The sequence below is a fragment of the Triticum aestivum genome, chromosome 6A (assembly GCF_018294505.1).
Source record: "Triticum aestivum cultivar Chinese Spring chromosome 6A, IWGSC CS RefSeq v2.1, whole genome shotgun sequence".
Taxonomy (NCBI): domain Eukaryota; kingdom Viridiplantae; phylum Streptophyta; class Magnoliopsida; order Poales; family Poaceae; genus Triticum; species Triticum aestivum.
In genome coordinates, this window is record NC_057809.1 from 112,829,578 (window position 1) to 112,857,354 (window position 27,777).

Genomic DNA, 27,777 nt, shown 5'->3' on the forward strand with positions numbered 1-27,777 from the left:
TTGTGATGAACTTCAATATGCAGGGGATGGAAAAGATCATTCCTGAAGTATTTGCAATGCTGAAATCAGCAGAGGTAGAAGTCAAAAAGGCGACTGAATGATTCTGTTAATGACCGCGTCATCCGGGAGATTAACTCCCAGCTGAGTCAAGCGATTATGTAACCCAGACATAGTGAGTATGTGCTCACTGACAGAACTGTTTTCCTCCATCTTACAGCTGAAGAACTTGTCGGAGACTTCATATCTCTCGTCCCGGGCATGAGCTTGAAAAACCATTTTCAGCTCTTCGAACATCTCATATGCTCCGTGTCTCTCAAAACGCTTTTGGAGCCCCGGTTCTAAGTTGTAAAGCATGCCGCACTGAACGAGGGAGTAATCATCAGCACGTGTCTGCCAAGCGTTCATAATGTCTTGTTCTGCAGGGAGAGCAGGTGTTTCACCTAGCGGTGCTTGTAGGACATAATCTTTCTTGGCAGCTATGAGGATGATCCTCAGGTTCCGGACCCAGTCCGTACAGTTGCTGCCATCATCTTTCAGCTTGGTTTTCTCTAGGAACACGTTGAAGTTGAGGACAACGTTGGCCATTTGATCTACAAGACATGTTGTAAAGATTTTAGACTAAGTTCATGATAATTAAGTTCATCTAATCAAATTATTCAATGAACTCCCACTCAGATAGACATCCCTCCAGTCATCTAAGTATAACATGATTCGAGTTAACTAGGCCGTGTCCGATCATCACGTGAGACGGACTAGTCAACATCGGTGAACATCTTCATGTTGATCGTATCTTCTATACGACTCATGCTCGCCTTTCGGTCTTCTGTGTTCCGAGGCCATGTCTGTACATGCTAGGCTCGTCAAGTCAACCTAAGTGTTTGCATGTGTAAAATTGTCTTACACCCGTTGTATGTGAACGTTGGAATCTATCACACCCGATCATCACGTGGTGCTTCGAAACAACGAACTGTCGCAGAGGTGCACAGTTAGGGGGAACACTTTCTTGAAATTATTATGAGGGATCATCTTATTTACTACCGTCATTCTAATTAAACAAGATGCAAAAACATGATAAACATCACATGCAATCAAATAATAGTGACATGATATGGCCAATATCATATAGCTCCTGTGATCTCCATCTTGGGGCTCCATGATCATCTTGTCACCGGCATGACACCATGATCTCCATCATCATGATCTCCATCATCGTGTCTCCATGAAGTTGCTCGCCAACTATTACTTCTACTACTATGGCTAACACGTTTAGCAATAAAGTAAAGTAATTTACATGGCGTTTCTCAATGACACGCAGGTCATACAAAAAATAAAGACAACTTCTATGGCTCCTGCCGGTTGTCATACTTATCGACATGCAAGTCGTGATTCCTATTACAAGAACATGATCTCATACATCACATATGTCATTCATCATTCATCACAACTTTGGCCATATCACATCACAAAACACTTGCCGCAAAAACAAGTTAGACGTCCTCTAATTGTTGTTGTAAGTTTTACGTGGCTGCAAGAGGGTTCTAGCAAGAACGTTTTATTACCTACGTTAAAGCCACAACGTGATTTGTCAACTTCTATTTACCCTTCATAAGGACCATTTTCATCGAATCCGCTCCAACTAAAGTGGGAGAGACAGACACCCGCCAGCCACCTTATGCAACTAGTGCATGTCAGTCGGTGGAACCGGTCTCACGTAAGCGTACGTGTAAGGTTGGTCCGGGCCGCTTCATCCCACAATACCGCTGAAGCAAAATAAGACTAGTAGCAGCAAGAAAGTTGACAACATCTACGCCCACAACAAATTGTGTTCTACTCGTGCAAAGAGAACTACGCATAGACCTAGCTCATGATGCCACTGTTGGGGAATGTTGCAGAAAACAAAAAAAATTCCTACGTTTTTCACCAAGATCCATCTATGAGTTCATCTAGCAACGAGTGATCGGATGCATCTACATACCTTTGTAGATCGCGAGCGGAAGCGTTCAAAGAACGGGGATGAGGGAGTCGTACTCGTCGTGATCCAAATCAGCAGAGATCCTAGTGCCGAACGGATGGCACCTCCGCGTTCAACACACGTACGGTCAGTGTGACGTCTCCTCCTTCTTGATCCAGCAAGGGGGAAGGAGAGGTTGATGAAGATCCAGCAGCACGACGACGTGGTGGTGGATGCAGCAGTCACCGCAGTAGGGCTTTGCCGAGCTTCTGCGAGAGGGAGAGGTGTAGCAGGGGAGGGGGAGGCGCCAAGGCTTCAGGGTGCGGCTGCCCTCCCTCCCCCCTTTATATAGGCCCCCTAGGGGGTGCGCCGACCCTAGGAGATGGGATCTCCTAGGGGGGCGGTGGCCAAGGGGGTGGAGTGCCCCCCAAGGCAAGTGGAGGCGTCCCCTCCCCTAGGGTTCCCAACCCTAGGCGCATGGGGGGCCCAAGGGGGGGCGCACCAGCCCACTATGGGCTGGTTCCCTCCCCACTTCAGCCCATGGGGCCCTCCGGGATGGGTGGCCACAATACCGTTGACCCCCGAAACTCTCCCGATGGCCGAAACTGCACTTCCTATATATAATTCTTCACCTCCGGACCATTCCGGAACTCCTTGTGACGTCCGGGATCTCATTCGGGACTCCGAACAACTTTTGGGTTACTGCATACTCATATCTCTACAACCCTAGCGTTATCGAACCTTAAGCGTGTAGACCCTACGGGTTCGGGAGACATGTAGACATGACCGAGACGACTCTTCGGTCAATAACCAACAGCGGGATCTGGATACCCATGTTGGCTCCCACATGCTCCTCGATGATCTCATCGGATGAACCACGATGTCGAGGATTCAAGCAACCCCGTATACAATTCCCTTTGTCAATCGATACGTTACTTGCCCGAGATTCGATCGTCGGTATCCCAATACCTCGTTCAATCTCGTTACCGGCAAGTCCCTTTACTCGTACCGTAATGCATGATCCCGTGACCAGACACTTTGTCACTTTGAGCTCATTATGATGATGCCTTACCGAGTGGGCCCAGAGATACATCTCCGTCATACGGAGTGACAAATCCCAGTCTCGATTCGTGCCAACCCAACAGACACTTTCGGAGATACCTGTAATGTACCTTTATAGTCACCCAGTTACGTTGTGACGTTTGGTACACCCAAAGCACTCCTACGGTATCCGGAAGTTACACGATCTCATGGTCTAAGGAAAAGATACTTGACATTGGATAAACTCTAGCAAACGAACTATACGATCTTGTGCTATGTTTAGGATTGGGTCTTGTCCATCACACCATTCTCCTAATGATGTGATCTCGTTATCAATGACATCCAATGTCCATAGTCAGGAAACCATGGCTATCTGTTGATCAACGAGCTAGTCAACTAGAGGCTTACTAGGGACATGTTGGTGTCTATGTATTCACACATGTATTACGATTTCCAGATAACACAATTATAGCATGAATAAAAGACAATCATCATGAACAAGGAAATATAATAATAATCCTTTTATTATTGCCTCTAGGGCATATTTCCAACACTCTCCCTCCCGCCGCTGCCATCGACTGGCGCGGCCGGGCATTTGCCCATGAGGCGCTATTCATTGCCAGCGGGGGTGGACCCCCTCCTCTTCCCGACGCGGATCCCGGCTCGGGCGGCGTGCTCTAGCGGCGGTGTACCTCGGCTAAGGGGCGTGCTCTAGCGGCGGGCGTGCCAACCGTCACCGCCGCCAAGGGGCCGCGCCTCGACGACGCAGATCAGGCGGCAGCGTGGCCGCGGCGCGGCCCCTTGGCGGTGGTGACGGCTGGCAGCGCGGGTTGGCCGCTGGCGCCTTGGAAGCCCAGATCTAGGCCCGCTCTGGGTCAGAGTGGGCCGGTTTGGACTCCGGCGGGTCGCCTCCGGCTGGTCTGGCGAGCTACGGGCGATGGGGGCGGTGGCTACTGTGTTGTGTCTGCTGCAGCGCGGCGGCGGGAGCTTAGCAGGCCCAATCCGGGCCCAGCTGGGCAGTTGTCCTGGCGTGCTCCTGCTCCTATGTCCGGTCTGCTACCGCCTGAGCCGGTGGAGGTTGTCCCTCCCACGTGGCTGCGGTACTACCGGTCCCTGTCTACGGTGGCTTCGTTTCGGTCCGGTCGGTCTCGCAACGTTTGTCGTGGTGAGCCGACGGTGGTGTCCTCGTGGCTGTGGTGGCACGTGTTGGTGGGCGGTAGGCATGGTGGAGTCGCTGGTTGGTCCTGGGCGGTGGGTGTGAGGGTCGGGAGAAATCTCTGTCGGGTCTGGTCGGCACCACGCGGTGACGCTGTGGGCGCCGCCACCCTTTTTGAAGGGCGTCGGGTGTACCTCCCCCCGCACTCCCCTTCGTGTACCGGGAGAAATCTTAGGACTCGTTCAGGCAGCAACGTCGTCGTCTTCGCAGTCCTTCTTGAAGGTGTTGCTTGGTACTCGGTGGCACAGGAGTATGGTGGAATTCTCCGGTGGGCGCAACGATAGCGAGATACTGCAGCTTTCGTTGATCCAATGATGCTCGCATTATTCTCTTGTTTTTTTTCTTTTGGGTGTGATTGTGTTGTTTGCCTCAGCGTGAAACTCATTGCTGTATTGGGTGGTTGCTATGTTAATATAGCGGGGCGAAAGCCTATTTCAAGAAGATTGCTCTTGGTTTGAAAGAACGGACCCTTGTACGAAAATACCCAAATGAACATGGGTCTAGGGGCACTCTATTTGGATATCCTTTCATAAAATAATAAAAGAAATTCAGAAAATTCCAAATCTTTTGTGTGGCAAACACGTCCGAGTATATTCTACTCATGTATGAAATTTCGTGATGAGACGACTTCTGCGGTCTTCTGTTGCGAATTTGTGCTTCTTTTTGCCGAGAAGAACACCCAAGTCATTTCTTCCCAAAACTTCAGGCGTGAGTAGAATACTTGGCCATATCGCCATGAAAAAGTTTCAGCTTTTTGTTAAAAATAAAAATAAAATTAAAAGTAGAAGTCCATATAGAGTCCGTCTAGAACCATGAACCAAAAATTCGCGTCCAGATCTTGTATATTTATACGGATATTAAACAAGTTTCTGTGAAAGTTTGCACTCCAGACGAGTGCCTCGAAGAGCCGGGGCCAGGTTTTTTTTTTGAGGGGTAAGAGCCGGGGCCAGGTGAGGTCCAGTACTACTCCAGTACACTGTTGAGTGAATTTAAATTAAGTCCATATAGATGCATGTGCTCGAAGCAATAAACATATCAAGTCTTACACGTACGTTGGTTTGACCACACTACTCCTAATGAACATGCAAACGGAGAAGAGAGGAAAACAATACGTAATGATGGCGAGTAAACATTGGTCAAAAAGGCAGTATCACGGGGGATCTACACGGGACGGAGAAAGCCCACTAGCTGACCACGACCGAAAAAAATACATGTATACGCTACTAAGAGAAGTTGACGGTGACGCCTTTTCATATCTCCCAAACACGTTTCGATATTCCATACTACCTGAGCATTCCGTCATCTCCTTATCAACAGATCGAGCGGCACAAAATGGTTTTGCCAGTCGTATAGAAAACACATTGACGTTTGTTCGTGGACCAATTTGTCTGATATTCGTGAAAGTTCAAAGTGAACTGAAATCTGTCTGCGGTAGAAACTAAATTCAGCAAATGGTAAAAATAAATAAGCAGATTTCACTACAAATCTGACATCATATTTTTAAACATGGCAAATCTTGACGTCCGAGACGGCAAATTATGTTGTGGCCTGCATGATAATTTACTTCAGTGGTACTAGAAGTGTACCTTTTTCAGCCGTGTACATACCTGAATACTTGCATGAATTACACGGGGTGCGGTGGAGAAGAAACGTAGAAAAAACTTACCGGAAGCATGCACGTTGCACAGAGAAAAAGTTAGTTTTTAAAGTGCATGATAGAGAAGAGAGAGGGAGAGGGAGAGAGCGAGCACCACTCGTGGGGTTAAAACCCCAAGAACTGCATTGGAGCAGCAGCACAAGGCGCAGAAGCTGCAGCAAGAAGAACAGCACCGAGAACAAGAAGTGCACTTCCCCTCCCTCTCTCTCGCTTCTACTCCCTAGTAGCACGAGCAGCCAGGAAGCTACAGGCAAGAAGCAGCAGCAGCAGCAGAGGCAGCTTGCTCGCCACCGGCGGCGGCGGGCGGATCTGCCGTGGAGCCACGGCCGGGTCCTCCGGAGCCGGGAGCAGCCGTTCCGGAGCCCGTGGCGGCGAGATCTGAGGCGCCGCTGCCTTCTCGCAATCGGGAGGCGCGCTTCTTTGCCTAGCTCCCGCGGCCGCAAAGGCGGCGCATTCCCGCCGCCGCCGCCGCCTGCTCCCGAAGGCCTCCCGGAGGCGGGGCTGGGGCGCTTGGATCGAGAGGCTCGAAAATTCGGAGTTCCCGGATCGAAAAGGACCGCGCGTTCGGGCCGGGTGCGGCGGAGCGGAGGCAAGAGGTTTGGCTTGGCCGGTTTGGGGGAGGAGACAGCGATGGTGATGCTGTTTGGAAGCGCTCGTGATTTGGTGTAGAAACAGGAAAACAAAGCCTCTTTCGTTTTCTCTGCTCCCTCGCCTCTCCGTCTCGTGGGCTCCTGTGTTGCCTTCTAGCTCTCTCGTCAAGCATGAATCTCTCGCCGTCCGCCGGCGGCGGCGGCCTGCCGGATCAGCCAGCGTCGCCCGAAGGTATTACTGTCTTTGCATTTCAGTTGGCAGTTTTCGCTTTGCTTGCTTTAAATCTGTGCAATCATGTGAGCCCCATCAACCTATCAATTTATTCTTCTTTGGGTGATTTATATGCTTCTTGACAACATAACTGTCATGTTAATGTATCACTAATACACTTGATGACACTGTTCCTGGTTCTTTACAGTCTGCCCATTTAAATGTTTATAAAGGAATTAATATTTTCTTGTATTTAATAGTGCGGATTTTCTCGCGAAAAAACATTTTCCCCGGTGAAAGGTGTAGAAGTAGTATCACTTGTAGGATGCAGGAACCATTTTCTGAACTTGGCATGCGTCTGAAATATGCTTCCTAGAGCTAGTGTTGTTAACTGAACTTCAATTATCTGCTACCCCTCCTGCTCAGACGATTTTCCTTTTCAGCATCAGAAGAGCACAGGTGCCTAAATTCAGAGTTGTGGCACGCCTGTGCCGGACCCCTCGTTTCTTTGCCTGCAGTCGGCAGCCGGGTGTTGTATTTTCCTCAAGGTCACAGTGAGCAGGTTAGGATTCTTCCTCTCAGTACAGAGATTTAACTGAAATGTTGTAGATACATACAAGTACCAGTACAGTTTGCAAAATAGATTTCATTCTCCCCCTCCTATTGTGAGTTTCCTTTTGAGTTCCATGTCTTGCAGCAGATCTTTAATGGTTCTGCCAGAACTGAAGATTTTTTAGACACCAATGGACTTACATAGTGAGTTTCTACCATAGGTATCGGCATCAACAAACAAGGAAATGGAGTCGCAGATCCCCAACTATCCGAATCTGCCTCCACAGCTTATATGCCAACTGCATAATGTGACCATGCACGTAAGTTCGGAGCAATATAGCGCGTCTGTTTTGTAATTAACTGTCTCATAAACTTTGCTGCTTTCATTCCTTCTTCAGGCTGATGCAGAGACAGACGAGGTCTATGCACAAATGACGTTACAGCCACTCAGCCCAGTAATACAGGATTTCCAACCTAGTGCCATCTGTCCATGTACTTCTGTTTGTAGCATACTTAGACTGTATCTTGATTTTGTTTGCAGCAAGAACTCAAGGACCCATTTCTACCTGCTGAGTTGGGCAATGCTAGCAAACAACCAACGAATTATTTCTGCAAAACATTAACTGCAAGTGATACCAGTACCCATGGTGGATTCTCTGTTCCCCGCCGAGCAGCGGAGAAGGTGTTTCCTCCGCTGGTGCGTGCTGTTGGTCAGCAATTCTCTGCTGTATCTTTTGAACTGTCATGTTACATTTTCAGATCAACTGAACTGTATCATTTTAGTTATATATTTTCCTTTGATAATTCTGTAGGATTTCACTCAGCAGCCTCCAGCACAGGAGTTGGTGGCAAAAGACCTTCATGGCAATGAGTGGAAATTCCGCCATATCTTTCGAGGTTAGTTATCTTGCAGCTACTTTTCTTGGTTCTTACGATTGTGATTTTTTTGGTAGTGTATAGTGCGTATAGCCTTGTATATACCCTCATTACATACAGCCTTGCTCAATGCAGCTCGTGTAAGATTCAAAAACTAGTATATGATGTAAAATAACTTCAAATCAAATTGTTGGTGCAGGTCAACCAAAGCGGCATCTTCTGACGACAGGTTGGAGCGTCTTTATAAGTGCGAAGAGACTGGTCGCTGGAGACTCTGTCCTATTTATCTGGTACATCTGCTCTTCCAATTTTTATTTTTTTTGAACAGTTCGTGCTCTCCATACCCTACTGTTCTTGGCAGAGTTCTCTGCTGATATTCATTTGTGTCTTTGGTTGATCAGGAATGACAACAATCAGCTGCTTCTGGGAATACGTCGAGCAAATAGATCGCAGACGGTTATGCCATCATCAGTATTGTCTAGTGACAGCATGCATATAGGTCTTCTTGCTGCAGCTGCTCATGCTGCATCAACAAATAGCCGGTTCACTATTTTCTATAATCCAAGGTAGAACAACTTCTTACATATATCTGATCATTATCCTCTCAGATACTCAGATTTGTCAACGTGTTCTGCAGAGCAAGCCCTTCGGAGTTTGTCATACCATTGGCTAAGTATGTAAAGGCTGTGTACCATACCCGTATATCTGTGGGCATGCGTTTCCGGATGCTTTTCGAGACAGAAGAATCCAGTGTCAGGCGGTATGTCAATACTGTGTTTATCTCTTATAGTGATGTGATGTTGTGTGTACATCACATGGAGCTCTTTCCTTATCTTGATTCCACTTGCCCGAAGTATCGAATGTAGACAAGTCATTTGATGCCTTTTATATCTTGTTCTTTGTGTTAGTGCTTTGTATTATCTGTATAGAGAACTTGTTTCAGAACTCCCTAAATTATCACCACTTCTTCACCTGGCTCCGTTAAACTTGCGTCCGTTTTTATATGTATATCTATCTAGCTTGTTTTCTGCTGTCGTAGTGAGCTCCATGTTTTCAGTAGCACGTGATATACGTGGCCTAAACTGCCCATGTGTTCTTGTAGATACATGGGAACAATTACAGGAATAAGTGACCTTGATCCTGCTCGTTGGCCGAACTCACACTGGCGTTCTGTTAAGGTAGATCTTGAAATAAGAATTATCTGTTTGCCAGTAAAGGCGGACCTTTACTTGCTTACTAGTTTGATTTCGAGTTGATGGTATGTTTTTATATTTTAGACATCTTCTGCCATGTGCTTTAAAATTGAGCATGCCCTCTTTTTTCTTGAACCATGCAGGTTGGATGGGATGAGTCAACTGCTGGAGAGAGGCAACCAAGGGTGTCTCTTTGGGAGATTGAGCCTCTGACGACTTACCCGATGTATTCATCTCCTTTCCCTATGCGGCTGAAGCGGCCTTGGCCAACAGGATTGCCTTCCTTATATGGTACAGGTGACGATTGCATCTTTAGTCAATACCTTCAAACGATATCAGTGAACAATCAATTATTTATTCTTTACCGGTTCATTTTTATAATGGTAAAAGTGATCTTACTTGTGATGGTTTTTTGCAGGTGGAAAGGAGGATGACTTGACCTCTTCTCTCATGTGGCTTCGAGATGGAGCAAACCCAGGTTTTCAGTCATTCAGTTTTGGTGGACTTGGTATGAGTCCTTGGATGCAGCCAATGATGGATAGTTCCCTACTTGGTCTGCAACCTGACATGTACCAAGCAATGTCAGCAGCAGCTTTTCAGAACACGACGAAGCAAGTATCGCCTACACTGCTGCAGTTCCAGCAGCCTCAGAACATTGCTGGTAGATCTGCTCTTCTATCGAGTCAGATTCTGCAGCAAGTGCAGCCTCAGTTTCAGGAGATGCACCACCAAAACATCAATGACAGTGCAATCCAAGGCCATAATCAGTCTGAGTACCTCCAGCAACAGCTTCAGCGCTGCCAATCCTTTAATGGGCAGAAATCGCCGCCGCCGCAGCAGCAAGAATCACACCACCAGCACCAGCAGCAACAGTCACAGTGCATGCAAACACCACAACATCAACAAATGCAAGAACAGAAGCACTCGCCTGACTTTCAGTGTGTACCAAATGGGTTGTCGGTTTTCTCCCAGCTTTCCTCCACCAATCAGTCTCCACCTTCCACATTGCAGACAGTTTCAGCGTTCTCACAGCAGCAGAACCTTCAAGACAGAAATATCAGCTCTCTTTCTCCATCGAATGTCCCGTCCATGCATGACACATTGAGACCATTTCCTTCAGAAGCAGGTTCGAACCTCCAAGGCGTGCCAAGAACCACCCCTGTGCCTGTCTCTGACCCATGGTCATCTAAGCGGGTTGCAATGGAGTCTGTGATCCCTTCTAGCTCTCATGTTAACTCGCCGCATATACAACACCTGGATTCAGCGCCTTCTAATATACCACAAAGCTCCTCATTAGCACCATTGCCTGGAAGAGAGTGCTTGGTGGATCAAGATGGGAATTCTGATAATCAAAATCACCTCTTATTTGGTGTTAATATAGACTCTCAGTCACTTCTAATGCAAGGTGGCATTCCCAGCCTTCAGGAGGACAATGGTTGCATTGCAAGCCTTCAGGACGACAATGATTCGAGCACGATTCCATATTCCACGTGCAATTTCCTGAGCCCTTCTCAGAATGATTTTCCGTTGAATGAAGCACTAGCTAGTTCAGGCTGCTTAGATGAATCAGGATACGCGTCATTTTCGGAAAATTCTGATCATGTAAATCAACCGACTGCAGCGTTCGTGAAGGTGACCGAATTGACTTACCCACCTAATCGAATCAATAACATTTCTAATTTTTTTCCATGAAAGCACTTTGAACTGACAAACCTTGTCATGTAGGTGTACAAATCTGGAGCCTTTGGAAGGTTGCTGGACATCACTAAGTTTAGCAGCTACCATGAACTTCGTAGCGAGGTAGGGCGCCTATTTGGCCTTGACGGCCAGTTGGAGGACCCTGCAAGATCAGGCTGGCAGCTTGTATTTGTTGACCGAGAGGATGATATCCTTCTAGTTGGCGATGATCCGTGGCAGTAAGTTTTTAGGCAACAATTTCCCAAGATTCTTTTGCCACTGTTTCTGTGTCCACTCTTACATTCATGGATCATGTAATCTGCAGGGAATTCGTCAACAGCGTATCTTGCATAAAGGTACTTACGCCACAGGAGGTGCAGCAGATGGGAAAGCAGGGCATCGACCTCCTGAGCTCGGCTCCTGCGAGGAGGCTCGGCAACAGTTGTGATAACTACGCTGGCAGGCAGGAATCGAGAAGCCTGAGCACCGTAATCGCGTCGGTGGGTTCTGTCGAGTTCTGAAGATATGGAGCCTGCGACCCTCGGCTTTTAAGTATGTTTCTGCAGCTCGTCCTAGTCTTGTGAACTGGAACCAAAGCACATAGATCAAGTGTAGCGCAAAGCCGTCAGCGTTCCGATGTTTATGTCATGCATGTGATATAGACCATTTTAGTAGTAACTATGACATATTTGGTATGTACGCCGATGCGGATTTGTTCCGCGGAATACCAATGCTGTTGATGTAGGGCCTCTAATATTAGACTCCTTACCCGTGTTGCCTAATGTTTGTTTTGGTCATGTTCTGTGCACTGATAGTGTTCTGGTTCCACAATGTAACTATTGACGATGTTAGCCGAGGATAAGCCTTTATGCTGTGGTAAAACTCCCCACAGTTTAGTAGGAGTTTATTGCATGAAATTATGTTAGTGACTAGTGAGCTAATCCTGATCAACTCTCCAAATTTTAGTTGGAGTTAGTGACTAGTGAGCTAATCCTTCTACGTTCGGCTTGAAATATATAACTTGCGTTCCCTGTGTTTATAAGCAACTTATGATTTGAATGTTGTTCCAAGTTAGTATTTCTATTGTGATCATGACAGATATAGCATTTAGCAGTGTTCTCAGTAATAAGGAGTATCATTACAAGTAGCCCATGTAGATAGATCCAAGAGGGGGAAGTTACCTGATCCTTGTATAATTTGCCACCTGCAAAGGCAAGCTATGTGCCTTTTGGGTCCCTATCTGATTGACCATTTTTGAGTGCCCACCCATTGAATTAATGGCTGAAAGAAAAACGATTTCCTTCTCCTGAGGCCAGTGGTGTATCTGGAGGGTGAATGTGACGGCCTCTCTCCCAATCACATATCAGTTTCTCCATTCCCTCATGCCTGTTGTGACCTCAGTGCTCGTCGCAACGCTTCGACGTCGCGTCGCAGTCTCTTTTGGCGCTGCCAACGTGTTACAATTGGTTTGGTTTGGTTTTGGGTTTGTTTGGTTGCGGATTGCGACAAATTTAAAGTTGGATGCAAAGGCAGGCGCGCACGCACGCACACCACCGCCTTTTCGAAGATACGCGCATTGTCCTTGGCCCCATTGTGATCCCTCTCTGGTGATCCCTATCTCTTTCAGATCTTCGGCTGGGACCCGGACTCGCCTCCCGGATCATCTTTGCAATCTTGACCTGCCTTCGTCGCAGTGGGAAACTGAAACCTGGCGCCGAAGCCGCAAGGTGGAGCACTGCCCCCCGCATTTCCCCCGTGCCTTCTCCAGATGTTTGCCGACAGTGAGATGGCAATGTGTCGAGACCGTCAGCTTCCCCGCTCCTTCGTGGCCACTAGGCTGATACTAGTTATCATCACCTCGTGTGATCCTGCGGCAGTACTGGTTTAAGGAAGCAGCTTGAATAGTACAGTAGTGCTTTCTGTCCATGCTGCTGCCTTGGACCATCAACTCGCTGTTAATTCTTCGCCTTTTGTCATACCTGCAGAACGTAGCATCAACTGTGAAGTGAACCCACTGCATGCCTTTATCGGTGGGCAGGTACTATCCATGGACATCCCCCAAAAAGAACATCTACTGTGTGTGCAACCCAAAAGGGAGATTTATTGCAGGAGCAGCCTAGTTTGGTTCAAACTGTGACATGCTATTTGTCTGGAGCTGGCTCCGATATCCCAATTAGGGTAAAGACAGTACATGCCAGATACACTCATGAATTATGCCCCCAATGGGCGGCCGCGGTTATCACCGTTCTCTTCGCTTCCCTTGTACTGACATGGCACGATGCCTTGCCTGATCCATGGCTGCAAATTGCCGTAAACTAGAAACCATCGATTAGCTTCATTCAGTTCTGAGGTATTCATTAGTCAGCTACCATTGGGGAACTTCAAGAAACCGAGAACCAGTCAAGCAACCACACGCCCTCGCGTCGCCAACTCGGGCGGCTCCTCAAACCCTAGCTGCCAGGGTCACCACTTCCCTTCCTTTCCTCTGCCGTCGCCGGAGGACGCTGGTGGGCTGAGCCCGGCGGCCGACGGTGGTGGGGGGTGTTCTCCTCCCTGTCTTGTGTAGGAGGGGATGGGGTGGGACCTCCTCGCGTGTGACGGCGCTTCCGCGATCTGATCCATGGCGGCACTTGTTTAACATATTGTTGTCACGTTTCTATATGTATCTCGTAGGCTAGCTAGGAGCTCACGTTGGGTGTGTTAGATGAGTCCCGTAGGCGGTTATCTCTCCTGTTTATTTTCTCTATCCTGATTTTTTTAAAAGAAATATATTAATACCGTGAAGATGCTAATTACACCCAGCCTCTGCACCTACAAGATGTCACAAAAACATCTAGGATGCACACAACCCAAAAAATAAAAATAAAAAATGAAGAAGAAAGGTCCTGCCACAACGATCGACTCCTCATAATAGCAACACACCTACCATCACCTAATACAACACCCGGAAAACATAAAAGGCCTCCGAAAGCAACGCCTCCAAAAAGGGAACAGTGCACAAGCGCCGTCATTGCCCGATACAAGATCTTAGGGTTTCACCCTGGAGAAAGTCCACGCTCTCAAAACAAGTCCTTCAGCAAGAAAATCACCAAGCACAATCAATGAAGGTCGGACCTTAGGTTTTCACCCTGAAAGTCACGACTCGGCACCTGAGGAGTACCACCAAAAATGAAATCCGCCAGTGTTGCCGCCCCCACTTATCACTGCTGTTCCTGTGAGTTATCTACACATGGCTGACTCCATCGCCTCCAAGGCTCCATCCATCTAACTGGTTCTCCGATCTCGGCCACCATGACCTTCTCCACCGCTGTCTTCATCATGGAAATCGAGAATCCGACATGTCCCAAGGTGTCAACAACCAACAGAGCTTCGTGCCACACCCTCATGGAACCTCGTAGGCTGAAATGAGCGTGCACGACCGAATTCTATCCGATCCAGATATCCTGGGCAAGATTTCCGTCGTCAGTTCCGGAACATGTCGATGAGCAGATCAAGGAGGACCGATCATGCATGATGTTGTCATGAAGCGAGAAGAGCACGAGGACCACCACCTTTATACACGACAGCAGGCCCCCACGCCGCCCCGATCCAGCCCGCCACCGCTTGCTTGCCAACATCCATGGCTTGAAGTCTGTCGACCAGAACCCCATGCCACGTTAGCCGACGAGGCAAATGGTTGACTGCAGCCTTTGGCCGAGCCCTACCAACCCAGATCCAGATCCAGATTGTGGAATCGGCAGCCCAGCGCTGCAGCCGGGGCACACCACCGGGCTGAGCCACCCCACCACTCCCAACGAGCAGCGCCACCACCGGATCCAAGCAACGCCAAGATCTGGAACTGCCGGACAGGAGCTGCACCGCCACCAGGGAGGGAGGGGATCCACGCCCTCGCGCCAGAGCATCCAAGCGCCACCAGCCCATCCAGCGCCCGCCACGGAGCCCCACACCCCCAGGTCACCGTGCCCGCAAGTCCAGATCGGAACTACAACGGCCCTCTTCTAGCTGCCAGAAGCTCCCAAGACGAGAGGAAGAAGAGGCCTTGAGGAAACGCCCTGCCGCCGCCGTCACTGGAGCTTGCCCGGCCTTCGCCGGCGGTGCCTTAGGCGGCGGCGCGACGAGGGAGGAGAAGGAAAGGGCGGAGGCTGTCGCTGGGAATTGCCCCCCGTGTCGCCAAAGGAGGGCGACGCGGGGGATAAGTTTTCGTGCGGAAGATCTCTCTCCTCCTCTCGTTGGAAGTTTGTAACAACCCACGATGTATGCCTCGGCCTCGTTCAATCAATATATAAGATGCAGCTCTCCCTGTTGGAGAGCTGAGATGCTTTGACATGGTAATCAAAGCCTCCCTCTTCCCCAACATCTAGCCAACTTCCGCACCATAGCATCTCGGAGCCATCACCTTCCCCATCGAACCCATTGATACGTCTCCATTGTATCTACTTTTCCAAACATTTTTGCTCTTGTTTTGGACTCGAATTTGCATGATTTGAATGAAACTAACCCGGACCGACACTATTTTCAGTAGAACTACCATGGTGTTGTTTTTGTGCAGAAATAAAAGCTATCAGAATTGGACAAATCTTTTTGGAGAATTTTGTGGAATATATAAGAAATATTGGAGCCAAGACCCACTGGAGGGGGCCACCCTGGGCCCTCAAGGCACCAGGGCGCGCCCTGGTGGGTGGTGGGGCCCTCGTGGCTCCGCTGACCCTAATCTGGATATTATAAATTCCTATTTCCTGAGAAAAAATACGAGAGGAAGTTTCATCGTGTTTTATGATATGGAGCCGCCGCCACCTCCTGTTCTTCATCGGGAGGCCAGATCTGGAGTCCGTTCGGGGCTCCGGAGAGGGGGATCTTACGTCTTCATCATCATCGACCATCTTCCATCACCAATTTCATGATGCTCACCATTGGGAGTGAGTAATCCCTTTGTAGGCTTACTGAACGGTGATGGGTTGGATGAGATCCATCATGTAATCGAGTTAGTTTTGTTAGGGCTTGATCCCTAATATCCACTATGTTTTGGGATTGATGTTGCTATTGTCGGATTTCGGGTTCCGGCAAAACCCTTGAGGTTCGAACACTGGGGTGGGCACGAAGATCTCGCCCCTCTCTAGCTCGCACACTCAACGACCTCACGGCCTAGCTTCGTCAGGCTCAAAGAACACGAGACACAAGATTTATACTGGTTCGGGCCACCGTTGTGTTGTAATACCCTACTTCAGTGTGGTGTGGTGGATTGCCTCTTGGGCTGAGGATGAACAGTTACAAGGGAAGAACAACCTCCTGTGGAGAGGTGTTCTTGTGCTTGGCGAGCTTGTGTGATTGAGGATGAAAATGGCTCTGATCCAAGATGAGATCGCCCCTAGCTATGGTGGTGGCTAGTCCTATTTGTAGAGGCCCTGGTCCTCTTCTCAAATATTGAGCGGGAAGGGATCCCACAACGGCCAATTTGAAGGGAGACAACTAGTACAAGTTATCCTGACAAAAGTAGTCTTCGCCTGCCAAAGGCTCTGGTGGTGACGCCGTCTTGGGCTCCACGGTGACCTCCGTCCTGCCGTCCTGCTGGTCTTGGTCTTGTTGCACCGATATGGAAACCTTTGCATGATGCCTTGGAACTCCTCGCCTGCGCTCGCCTCCTTAGCACCAAAGAGGAAGCAAGGACACTGCGCTTGCTGGCGCCTTTCTGGCGCCCGCCTGGTCTTGATCGTCATGTCTTACGTCATTGGAACCTCGTGAGGTTCGCCTTGCCTTGATCTCTCTGCCCCTCACGAGCCAGCCTGGTGAGGCCACCCCTGAGGAGGTTTTGCATCGTCCGCCTCGCGAGGCTTGGCCCCTCGCGAGGGTCTTGAATGTTTGCTGGCGAAGATGGGCCGTACGGGGCCACTGGAGGAGCCACACTGCGGGCCGCAGGCAGGCAAGTCTGGGAACCCCCATTCCCAGAACGCCGACAGCTATGACTTTTCTATTCTTAATGCTTGTCACTAGGGCCTGAGTGCCATGATTTCAAATCTGAACATTTATATTTTCACCAATATATTTGTGTTCCTGATCCGATCTTGCAAGTTATATGCACCTGCTACGTGTTATGATCCGCATACCCCAAGGTGACAATAATTGAGATTCTTTCCGGTGATTACCGTAGTTTGAGGAGTTCATGTATTCATGTGTTCATGCTTTGTTCTGGTTCTCTATTAAAAGGAGGCCTTAATATCCCTTAGTTTCCTTATGGACCCCGCTGCCATGGGAGGGTAGGACAAAAGATGCCATGCAAGTTCTTTTCCATAAGCACGTATGACTATTTATGGAATACATGTCTACATTATATTGATGAATTGGAGCTAGTTCTGTGTCGCCCTAGGTTATGACTGTTATATGATGAATATTATCTAACGTTATCACCGATCCAATGCCTACAATTTTTTCACATAATGTTCTTGCTAAGTTGCTACTACTGTCACAACTGCTATAAAACTATTACTATTGTTGTTACCATTACCATTGCTATCGTTACTATTACAATCAAATTACCATATACTGACTAACATGCTGCAGCAGGCGTCCGTCTTAGAGGAACATCATACCTTGATGGGCACGGTGGTTGAAAAGGTCCTGTCCGCGAAGCGCGGATTGAACGAGGCCTTTGTGGGCCTACTAAGAGGTTTCGAGGTCTGTACTGTAATATGTTAAATTGTGTTTTATGCACGAAGTGCACCTGTGTATAAATAGTAGCCCCTGAGACTCTGATTGGCTTCCCGAGGGAGGCAATCAGAGGATCAAAAGAAATGCCCAGGGACTGACCTGATTAATTGTAAGACAGGCTGTTTCTCCCCTAATGACTTTCGGGACTACGGATATTGTCGAGCTGCAACGGAAGCTTGATGTGGCAGGGGATGACATTGCGTTAATCAATAGGCGTCTTGACGAGTCGCAAGGTATGTATTCGGAGCAGTCCTTACACATACATGTTTATAATATAGGTGTGACGCTGAAAGTTGCATACTAGGATATGCATGGCTGCAGATGGTGCCGCTGCCGCTGAGATTCTTCAGGCGAAGCTGGCCTGGGCCAAGGAGCAGGCCCGGTTTAGTAATGTGGCTGCCGAAAAGGCTGCGGCTGAGCTAAAGGCCGAACAAGCTGCTCGGCGCCAAGACGAGGAGAAAATATCCGTGATGGCGCTCGAACTAAAAAATGCTACTAGCCGTTGTGAATATCTTGAGAAGGAGAATGAAGCCAAAACGTCTGAACTTGACAAGGCCTTGCGAGAGGTGAGAGAAGCGCGGTCTGAATCCAAAGTAGCTCGTGAGGAGATCCGACAAGCTGGGGAGATTGCGGCCGGTAAGCCCTTCTTGCTATAGGCTAAGTTTGGCGATCCAAACTATGCTCAGCTTAACAAAGTGTGGAGTTCTCCAGACGAGTTTTTAGACTTGCCGAAGAGTTCTTCCGATGCGGCTCAGTTTTACCAAGCACAAGAGGGGTATGCAACGGAGAAGCTTTTTTGGTCACAATTTGGTGCATCAAAGCGCCCTCTGTTGCTGAATGAACAGATGTCCCAATGACCGAGCTTCATAGGATATCCGGCGCTGCCATGAAGAACATCATAATCTGGCTGTGGCCAACTGAGCCTATTCCGTATAGCTACTTCGGCTTGGTGCGGCGGCTTGTTGATGCGGCGCCACATATCGACGCTGTTAAGTGGTCGGTGTGCATTGAGGGTGCACGGATGTCCTTTGCCCGTGTCAAGACATACTGGGGGAAGATGAGGGCCATCGATGTTGCAGCGAAGAGTCCACCCAAGGGCAAAGACCATCACGCACCAGAACACTATTTTGAGGACGTCTTAGAGGCTGCCCGCTTGATAGAGGGTCAATGCTCAAAAGACATAATATTCGAGTGAGGTGTAATGGAATTGTAAAAGACAATTTTATATTTAGTCTATTTTTATGTTTTGCTCGAAAGCTTTTGTTCCTCCTGTGCGGCCGTTTTTATATAATCTGAAAGTTTTCCAGTCGTCGACTTCAGCCCCCTTGTAGGAAGTACGGGGGTGTTCGGAAAAGCATTTGATCACTCTTGACCCAACGTCTTGGTCCATGAAGGAGGTGACAATGCGGCGAACCAGGCAATTAGACTATAGAGTGTTAACACTTTCACTTAGCCATAGGAGTTTTATGGTGGGTCTACGATATAGCCCCTGGTACATACGCAACTTATTTTTAATAAGATGCATTGCAAAAAATGATCTGAAAAAGATCCTTCGTATGACACGGAGAGAATTGCTAAAGATTCCGGTAAGTCGTCGAGTGGTTGACCAGATCTCGCCGCATCATGACAGTCAGTTTTCGGCTTTCTCTAATGAGGTGCTTAACCAGATGAACCGAAAGCACAATCGCAGTAGTTCTCCCTTTACTTCCCTAGCCGATAGAGCGGAACGTAGGGTAGCAAGCACAGGAGCCGGGCAACCCAACTATTGACCCAAGACATGATTCGGAGCTGATGCATATAAGGCCAAACTCGTGACGCCGAAGTATGCTATAAAGTTGTTCGGACTTGCCGGCAACTCATTTGTTCCCATACCGAGCCCCTGGCGGGTTATGCCGAGGTGTGTGTAAAACAACCATAGGAGCAAAAATTCGGATCGATTAGGAAAAAATCAATACTGGACACTGGTTACTTTTACTGGGAGCTGAGTGATATGCCAATTATTATATAGATAAGGAAGCCGCGACTCTGGCTATTTGACATGCCAAGGGTCGAAAGCTGAGGAAAAAGGCACTTTACATGCTCGGAATAGAGAGCGCGGTCTACAAAAAGTTATTTTGGACCTCCTGTCGCACGTCTGCGCCGCCTGTCCTCGGTTAAGGGATTCCTTGACAGGAATAACCCTTGGGTGATTGTACGAACCCGAACTCTGGTAGAGTCCTCGGGGTGACCAGGCCTTGAGCTACCTGTAGAGGAAAAAAAGGAAAAGGATAATTAGAAAAGTAGGGTTATAGGGGTTTGCAGGCCCACCCTCATCGTGCTTCCGTCGATGCCCAGGGTATTTCAAGTGCATAATTATGTATGCGGGTACCCGCTTCGAAGGCATATTAGGCGAACGGCGAAAGCTAAAAATTGCTAGTCCAATATGGACATTGATCGGTCATGTTGAATGGAGACCGGCGGCATGATGGCCGACATGGTATGCGGCGTGACAAGGCCGCTGCGTAGTTCGGCTGAGGTAGCCGTAGTATGATCTCCTATATGGAGGGAGTGTTCCATGCGCTCACCTCTAGGGGTGTGTGTCACGTATACCATGTTTACTGTTTTTGCGTCGGGGGGAAACTGCTTTTGACCCCGTTGTTCAGTTGGTGAGCCTGTTCATCGTCGCTGTCGCCGGGCGGCCTCTTCCCCTTGTGTTCGGCATTTAACTTGCCGGCCTGTTTGAAGACCCAACAACTTCTGTTGGTGTGATTAGCTGGTTTATTGGGGTGGCCATGGATCTGGCAGGGCCTATCCAATATTTTGTCTAAATTGGATGGTCCGTCTTTGTTTGTCATAAATGGCTTTTTCCGTTGGCCGGGTTTGTGGCCGCTGAATCCAGCGTTGACCGATGTGTCCTGTGTGCCCTCATTATTATTGCAATGTTTATTTTTATTGCATCTTGGCTTTCCATTACCCTCCCACACTTAGGAGGTGCCTGGATCGCTGGCGCTATTGCTTCTATGGGCAAGCCAGTTGTCTTCTCCCGCACAAAAGCGGATCATCAGAGCGGTAAGGGCTTACATAGACTTTGGTTTTTCCTGACCGAGGTGGCAGGCAAGCCACTCGTCCCGGACGCTGTGTTTGAAGGCCGCAAGGGCTTCCACGTCCGGACATTCAACAATTTGGTTCTTTTTAACTAAAAACTTAGGAGGTGTTTGGTTTAGGAAAGGAAACGCAAACGCAATCTTAATCAAATAGCAGCGTCACTGTAAACGGTATCGACCAAAATCACAAATTGTTTGGTTTGTCAACTGTAACGTTAATCAATACCGGGAAGCTACTTCAGAAAGATCATCGCTTGCCTTCCCGTGCACCTCCCGAAGAAATCTCCTTAGCGCCTCCTCCACGAGCATGTTTCCGCCACGGGCGCCGCCGTACATCTGGAACACGCCGCCGATTGGTCGCCGGCCTTTACCGACTGGACGTCGTCGAGCACGCGAGGAGCCGCTGCGCGAGGCCGCGAGCAACGCTCCGTAGCGCTCGTCGGGCACAAGGGCGAAGATGGGGTTGAGTATGAGGTGGGCACTTTTCTCAGCAGCAGCGCAAGGGCGAGTTGGAGAAGAGGACGAACAAATCGACAGCGAGAGGAGAGAGACGCCCGTATCATTATTTCATTATGCCGGGTACCTAGCGCAATCGACCTTGAATAGGGTGGGAACTAGTACCAGAGTTATCCGATTACAGAGCGATCTAAACAAACACGATTTAGCGCTATTTGTTACCATCGTTATCGAATAACGTTACAAAAGTGTGAACCAAACACCTCCTTAGTCCAGAGCTTTCTGGCGGACTCTCCGGGCTGTTGGACAATGTGACTTAGGTCATCAGCATCCGGTGGCCGGACATATGTACCTTGAAAGTTATCGCGGAAGGCATCTTCCAATTCCTCCCAGCTGCCAATTGAGTTTTCAGGCAGACTATTTAACCAGTGCCGAGCTGGTCCTTTGAGTTTTAACGGGAGGTATTTGATGGCATGAAGGTCGTCTCCGCGGGCCATGTGGATATGGAGAAGGAAATCCTCAATCCACACCGTGGGATCTGTTGTTCCGTCGTATGATTCGATATTCACGGGTTACAACCCTTCTGGGAATTCACGCTCTATTACTTCGTCAGTGAAGTAGAGTGGGTGTACGGCGCCTCTATATTGGCCCACGTCGCGATGTAGCTTAGATGGAGTCCGTCTGCGGTTTTCGGCCCGGTCGTGACTAGAGTTGTCGCGTCCGAATAGGTAGGCGCCGTTGCGCATCGAGGCACGTCCTCGTGGTCCGTAGATCGATCTAGTATGTTCTGCTCTACTGGCCAGGTCATGCCGAGGGTTGTATGTATGATCCTGATGTCTACTACACAACCTTCTTCTTGTAGACGTTGTTGGGCCTCCAAGTACAGAGGTTTGTAGGACAGTAGCAAATTTCCCTCAAGTGGATGACCTAAGGTTTATCAATCTGTGGGAGGCGTAGGATGAAGATGGTCTCTCTCAAACAACCCTGGAACCAAATAACAAAGAGTCTCTTGTGTCCCCAACACACCCAATACAATGGTAAATTGTATAGGCGTACTAGTTCGGCGAAGAGATGGTGATACAAGTGCAATATGGATGGTAGATATAGGTTTTTGTAATCTGAAAATATAAAAACAACAAGGTAGCAAGTGGTAAAAGTGAGCGTAAACGGTATTGCAATGCTAGTAAACAAGGCCTAGGGTTCATACTTTCACTAGTGCAAGTTCTCTCAACAATAATAACATAATTGGATCATATAACTATCCCTCAACATGCAACAAAGAGTCACTCCAAAGTCACTAATAACGGAGAACAAACGAAGAGATTATGGTAGGGTACGAAACCACCTCAAAGTTATCCTTTCTGATCGATCTATTCAAGAGTCCGTAGTAAAATAACACAAAGCTATTCTTTCCGTTCAATCTATCATAGAGTTCGTACTAGAATAACACCTTAAGACACAAATCAACCAAAACCCTAATGTCACCTAGATACTCCAATGTCACTTCAAGTATCCGTGGGTATGATTATACGATATGCATCACATAATCTCAGATTCATCTATTGAACCAACACAAAGAACTTCAAAGAGTGCCCCAAAGTTTCTACCAGAGAGTCAAGACGAAAATGCGTGCCAACCCCTATGCATAAGTTCACGAGGTCACGGAACTTGCAAGTTGATCACCAAAACATACATCAAGTGGATCACGTGAATATCCCATTGTCACCACTGATAAGCACATGCAAGGCTTACATCAAGTGTTCTCAAATCCTTGAAGACTCAATCCGATAAGATAGCTTCAAAGGGAAAACTCAATCCATTACAAGAGTAGAGGGGGAGAAACATCATAAGATCCAACTATAATAGCAAAGCTCGCGATACATCAAGATCGTGCGAAACAAGAACACGAGAGAGAGAGAGAGAGAGAGAGAGAGAGAGAGAGAGAGAGAGAGAGAGATCAAACACATAGCTACTGCTACATACCCTCAGCCCCGAGGGTGAACTACTCCCTCCTCGTCATGGAGAGCGCCGGGATGATGAAGATGGCCACCGGAGAGGGATTCCCCCCTCCGGTAGGGTGCCAGAACGGTTCTAGATTGGTATTCGGTGGCTACAGAGGCTTCTGGCGGCGGAACTCCCGATCTATTCTGCTCTCTGATGTTTTAGGGTATATGGACATATATAGGCGAAAGAAGTCGGTCAGGGAGCCACGAGGGGCCCACGAGGGTGGGGGGTGCGCCCAGGGGGTAGGGCATGCCTCCCTGCCTCGTGGCTTCCTCGAATCTTCCCTGACGTCTACTCCAAGTCTCCTGGATTGCTTCCGTTCCAAAAATAACTCTCCCGAAGGTTGCATTCCGCATGGACTTCATTTGATATTCCTTTTCTTCGAAACACTGAAATAGGCAAGAAAACAACAATTTGGGCTGGCCTCCGGTTAATAGGTTAGTCCCAAAAATAATATTAAAGTGTTTAGTAAAGCCCATAAACATCCAAAACAGATAATATAATAACATGGGACAATCAAAAATTATAGATACGTTGGAGATGTATCAAGCATCTCCAAGCTTAATTCCTGCTCGTCCTCGAGTAGGTAAATTATAAAAACAGATTTTTTTGATGTGGAATGCTGCCTAACATATTTATCAATGTGATCTTCTTTATTATGGCAAGAATATTCAGATCCATAAGATTCAAGACAAAAGTTTAATATTGACATAAAAATAATAACACCTCAAGCATACTAACTAAGCAATCATGTCTTCTCAAAATAACATGGCCAAAGAAAGCTATCCCTACAAAATCATATAGTCTGGCTATGCTCTATCTTCATCACAAAAAAAATTTAATCATGCACAACCCCTATGACAAGCCAAGCAATTGTTTCATACTTTTGATGTTCTCAATTTTTTCAACTTTCACGCAATACATGAGCGTGAGCCATGGACATAGCACTATAGGTGGAATAGAATGGTGGTTGTGGAGAAGACAAAAAGGAGAAGATAGTCTCACATCAACTAGGCATATCAACGGGCTATGGAGATGCCCATCAATAGATATCAATGTGAGTGAGTAGGGATTGCCATGCAACGGATGCACTAGAGCTATAAGTGTATGAAAGCTCAACAAAAGAAACTAAGTGGGTGTGCATCCAACTTGCTTGCTCACGAAGACCTAGGGCAATTTGAGGGAGACCATCATTGGAATATACAAGCCAAGATCTATAATGTAAAATTCCCACTAGTTTATGAAAGTGACAACATAGGAGACTCTCTATCATGAAGATCATGGTGCTACTTTGAAGCACGAGTGTGGAAAAAGGATAGTAACATTGTCCCTTCTCTCTTTTTCTCTCATTTTATTTTTATTTTTTTGGCCTTCTCTTTTTTATGGCCTCTTTTTCTCTTTTTTTTTCGTCTGGAGTCTCATCCCGACTTGTGGGGGAATCATAGTCTCCATCATCCTTTCCTCACTAGGATAATGCCCTAATAATGATGATCATCACACATTTATTTACTTACAACTCGATACTTAGAACAAAATATGACTCTATATGAATGCCTCCGGCGGTGTACCGGGATGTGCAATGACTCATGAGTGACATGTATGAAAGAATTATGAACGGTGGCTTTGCCACAAATACAATGTCAACTACATGATCATGCAAAGCAATATGACAATGATGAAGCGTGTCATAATAAACAGAACAGTGGAAAGTTGCATGGCAATATATCTCGGAATGGCTATGGAAATGCCATAATAGGTAGGTATGGTGGCTGTTTTGAGGAAGTTAAATGGTGGGTTTATCGTACCGGCGAAAGTTGCACGGTACTAGAGAGGCTAGCAATGGTGGAAGGGTGAGAGTGCGTATAATCCATGGACTCGACATTAGTCATAAAGAACTCACATACTTATTGCAAAAATCTATTAGTTATCGAAACAAATTACTACACGCATGCTGCTAGGGGGATAGATTGGTAGGAAAATACCATCGCTCGTCCCCGACCGCCACTCATAAGGAAGACAATCAATAAATAAATCATGTTCCGACTTCATCACATAACGGTTCACCATACGTGCATGCTACGAGAATCACAAACTTTAACACAAGTATCTCTCAAATTCACAACTACTCAACTATCATGACTCTAATATCACCATCTTCATATCTCAAAACAATCATCAAGTATCAAACTTCTCATAGTATTTGATGCACTCTATATGAAAGTTTTTATTATACCCATCTTGAATGCCCATCATATTAGGACTAGTTTCATAACCAAAGCAAATTACCATCCTTTTTAGGACTCTCAAAATAATATAAGTGAAGCATGAGAGTTCATCTATTTCTTCAGAATAAAACCACCTCCGTGCTCTAAAAATATATAAGTGAAGCACTAGAGAAAATGACAAACTACTCCAAAAGATATAAGTGAAGATCAATGAGTAGTCAAATAATTATGCAACTATGTGAAGACTCTCTAACATTTAATAATTTCAGATCTTGGTATTTTATTCAAATATCAAGCAAAACAAAAGAAAATAAAATGACGCTCCAAGAAAAACACGTATCATGTGGTGGATAAAAATATAGCTCCAAGTAAAGTTATCGATGAACAAAGACGAAAGAGGGGATGCCATCCGGGGCATCCCCAAGCTTAGGCTCTTGGTTGTCCTTGAATATTAACTTGGGGTGCCTTGGGAATCCCCAAGATTAGGCTCTTGCCACTCTTTTCCATAGTCCATCTAATCTTTACCCAAAACTTGAAAACTTCACAACACAAAACTTAACAGAAAACTCGTAAGCTCCGTTAGTAAAAGAAAACAAACCACCACTTAAAGGTACTGTAATGAACTAATTCTTTATTTATATTTGTGTTGAACCTAATATATTCCAACTTTTCTATGGTTCATAAACTCTATTACTAGCCATAGATTCATCAAAATAAGCAAACAACACACGAAAAACAGAATCTGTCAAAAACAGAAAAGTCTGTAGTAATATGTAGGTTTCGAATACTTCTGGAACCCCAAAAATTATAAAATAAATATCTGGACGTGAGGAATTTATCTATTAATCATATTCGAAAAGAATTAACTAAGTAGCACTCTCCATTAAAAAATGGCAGCAAATCTCGTGAGCGCTAAAGTTTCTGTTTTTTACAGCAGGATCGCAAATACTTTCTCCAAGTCTCCCCAAAGGTTCTACTTGGCACAAACACTAGTTAAAAGCATAAAATCACATATAAACAGAGGCTAGACTAATTATTTATTACTAAACAGGAGAAAAAAGCAAAGAAAATTGGGTTGCCTCCCAACAAGCGCTAACGTTTAACGCCCCTAGCTAGGCATGATGATTTCAATGATGCTCACATAAAAGATAAGAATTGAAATATAAAGAGAGAATCATGAAGAATATGACTAGCACATTTAAGTCTAACCCACTTCCTATGCATAGGGATTTTGTGAGCAAACAAATTATGGGAACAATAATGAACTAGCATAGGAAGGCAAAACAAGCATACCTTCCAAACTTTAAGCACATAGAGAGGAAACTTGATATTATTGCAATTCCTAGAAGCATATATTCCTCCCTCATAATAATTTTCTGTAGCTTCATGAATGAATTAAACAATATAACTATCACATAAAGCATTCTTTTCATCATCTACAAGCATAGAAATTTTATTACTCTCCACATAAGCAAAATTCTTCTCATTCGGAATAGTGGGAGTATCATAAGAAACTCGAATACTATAAATTGTTTCCATATTAAAAGAGTAATGTTCAGAAAAGGGGTAATCATAATCATGACAAGTTTTATAAATATAATCATCATTACTTTTTATAGCATAAGTATCATCACAATAATCTTGTTCTCATCATAATCAATTGAAACCTCTTCCAAGATAGTGGAATCATTACTAAATAAAGTCATGACCTCTCCAAATCCACTTTAATAATTATCACAATAAGATTCAACATCCTCCAAAATAGTGGGATCATTACTTCCTAAAGTTGACACTCTTCCAAACCCACTTTCATCAATATAATCATCATAAGTAGGAGGCATGCTATCATAACAAATTTGCATATCAAAACTTGGGAGGCTAGAAATATCATCTTCATTAAACATAGCATCCCCAAGCTTGGGACAAACATTAATTGCAGCAAATATATTCTCAAAAATGTCATTCTCATCAAACATAGCACCCCAAGCTTGGGCCTTTTCATATCATAAGCATAATCACTCTCATCATTAATAGTATGGATAGCACCAATAGTATAGCAATTATCATCATCACAAGAAGTAATAGTTGAAACATCATTTGGGAGGGATACCTTTTCACCTTTACTTCTCCGTCTTTTCTTTTTCTTCTTCACATTATGTGTGAGTTCAATCCTCTTTTTGGAGCTCCTTATTGATGAGATTGGTTGAATAGAAGGCCCCTCCTCGTTACCCGGTCCATCATAAGAAATAATAGGAGGATATTGGGAAGCCTCTTCCCTTTCATTAGTGTTCTCTTCATCCTCTATTTGTTTTCTTTTCTTTGTGTAATTGACAATATAAGGAT

At 46.5% G+C, this 27,777-nt stretch overlaps 1 protein-coding gene across 2 annotated transcripts; it reads left to right on the top strand.

The window, feature by feature from the left end:
- Positions 1–5,971: 5,971 nt before the first annotated feature.
- Positions 5,972–11,881, top strand: LOC123132397 (auxin response factor 6). Of its 2 annotated transcripts, none has more exons than XM_044552182.1 (14): positions 5,972–6,687; positions 7,110–7,228; positions 7,440–7,538; positions 7,617–7,673; positions 7,760–7,915; positions 8,031–8,115; positions 8,294–8,384; positions 8,496–8,660; positions 8,732–8,854; positions 9,197–9,272; positions 9,431–9,578; positions 9,706–10,919; positions 11,013–11,203; positions 11,290–11,881. In XM_044552182.1, exons 1-14 carry the CDS (start codon positions 6,627–6,629, stop codon positions 11,483–11,485), a joined length of 2,781 nt encoding a protein of 926 aa, XP_044408117.1. In that variant the 5' UTR covers positions 5,972–6,626; the 3' UTR covers positions 11,486–11,881. The 2 variants fall into 2 exon arrangements, with proteins under 2 accessions (XP_044408117.1, XP_044408116.1); XM_044552181.1 differs by having other exon boundaries at positions 5,973–6,687; positions 9,431–9,584.
- Positions 11,882–27,777: the final 15,896 nt, after the last annotated feature.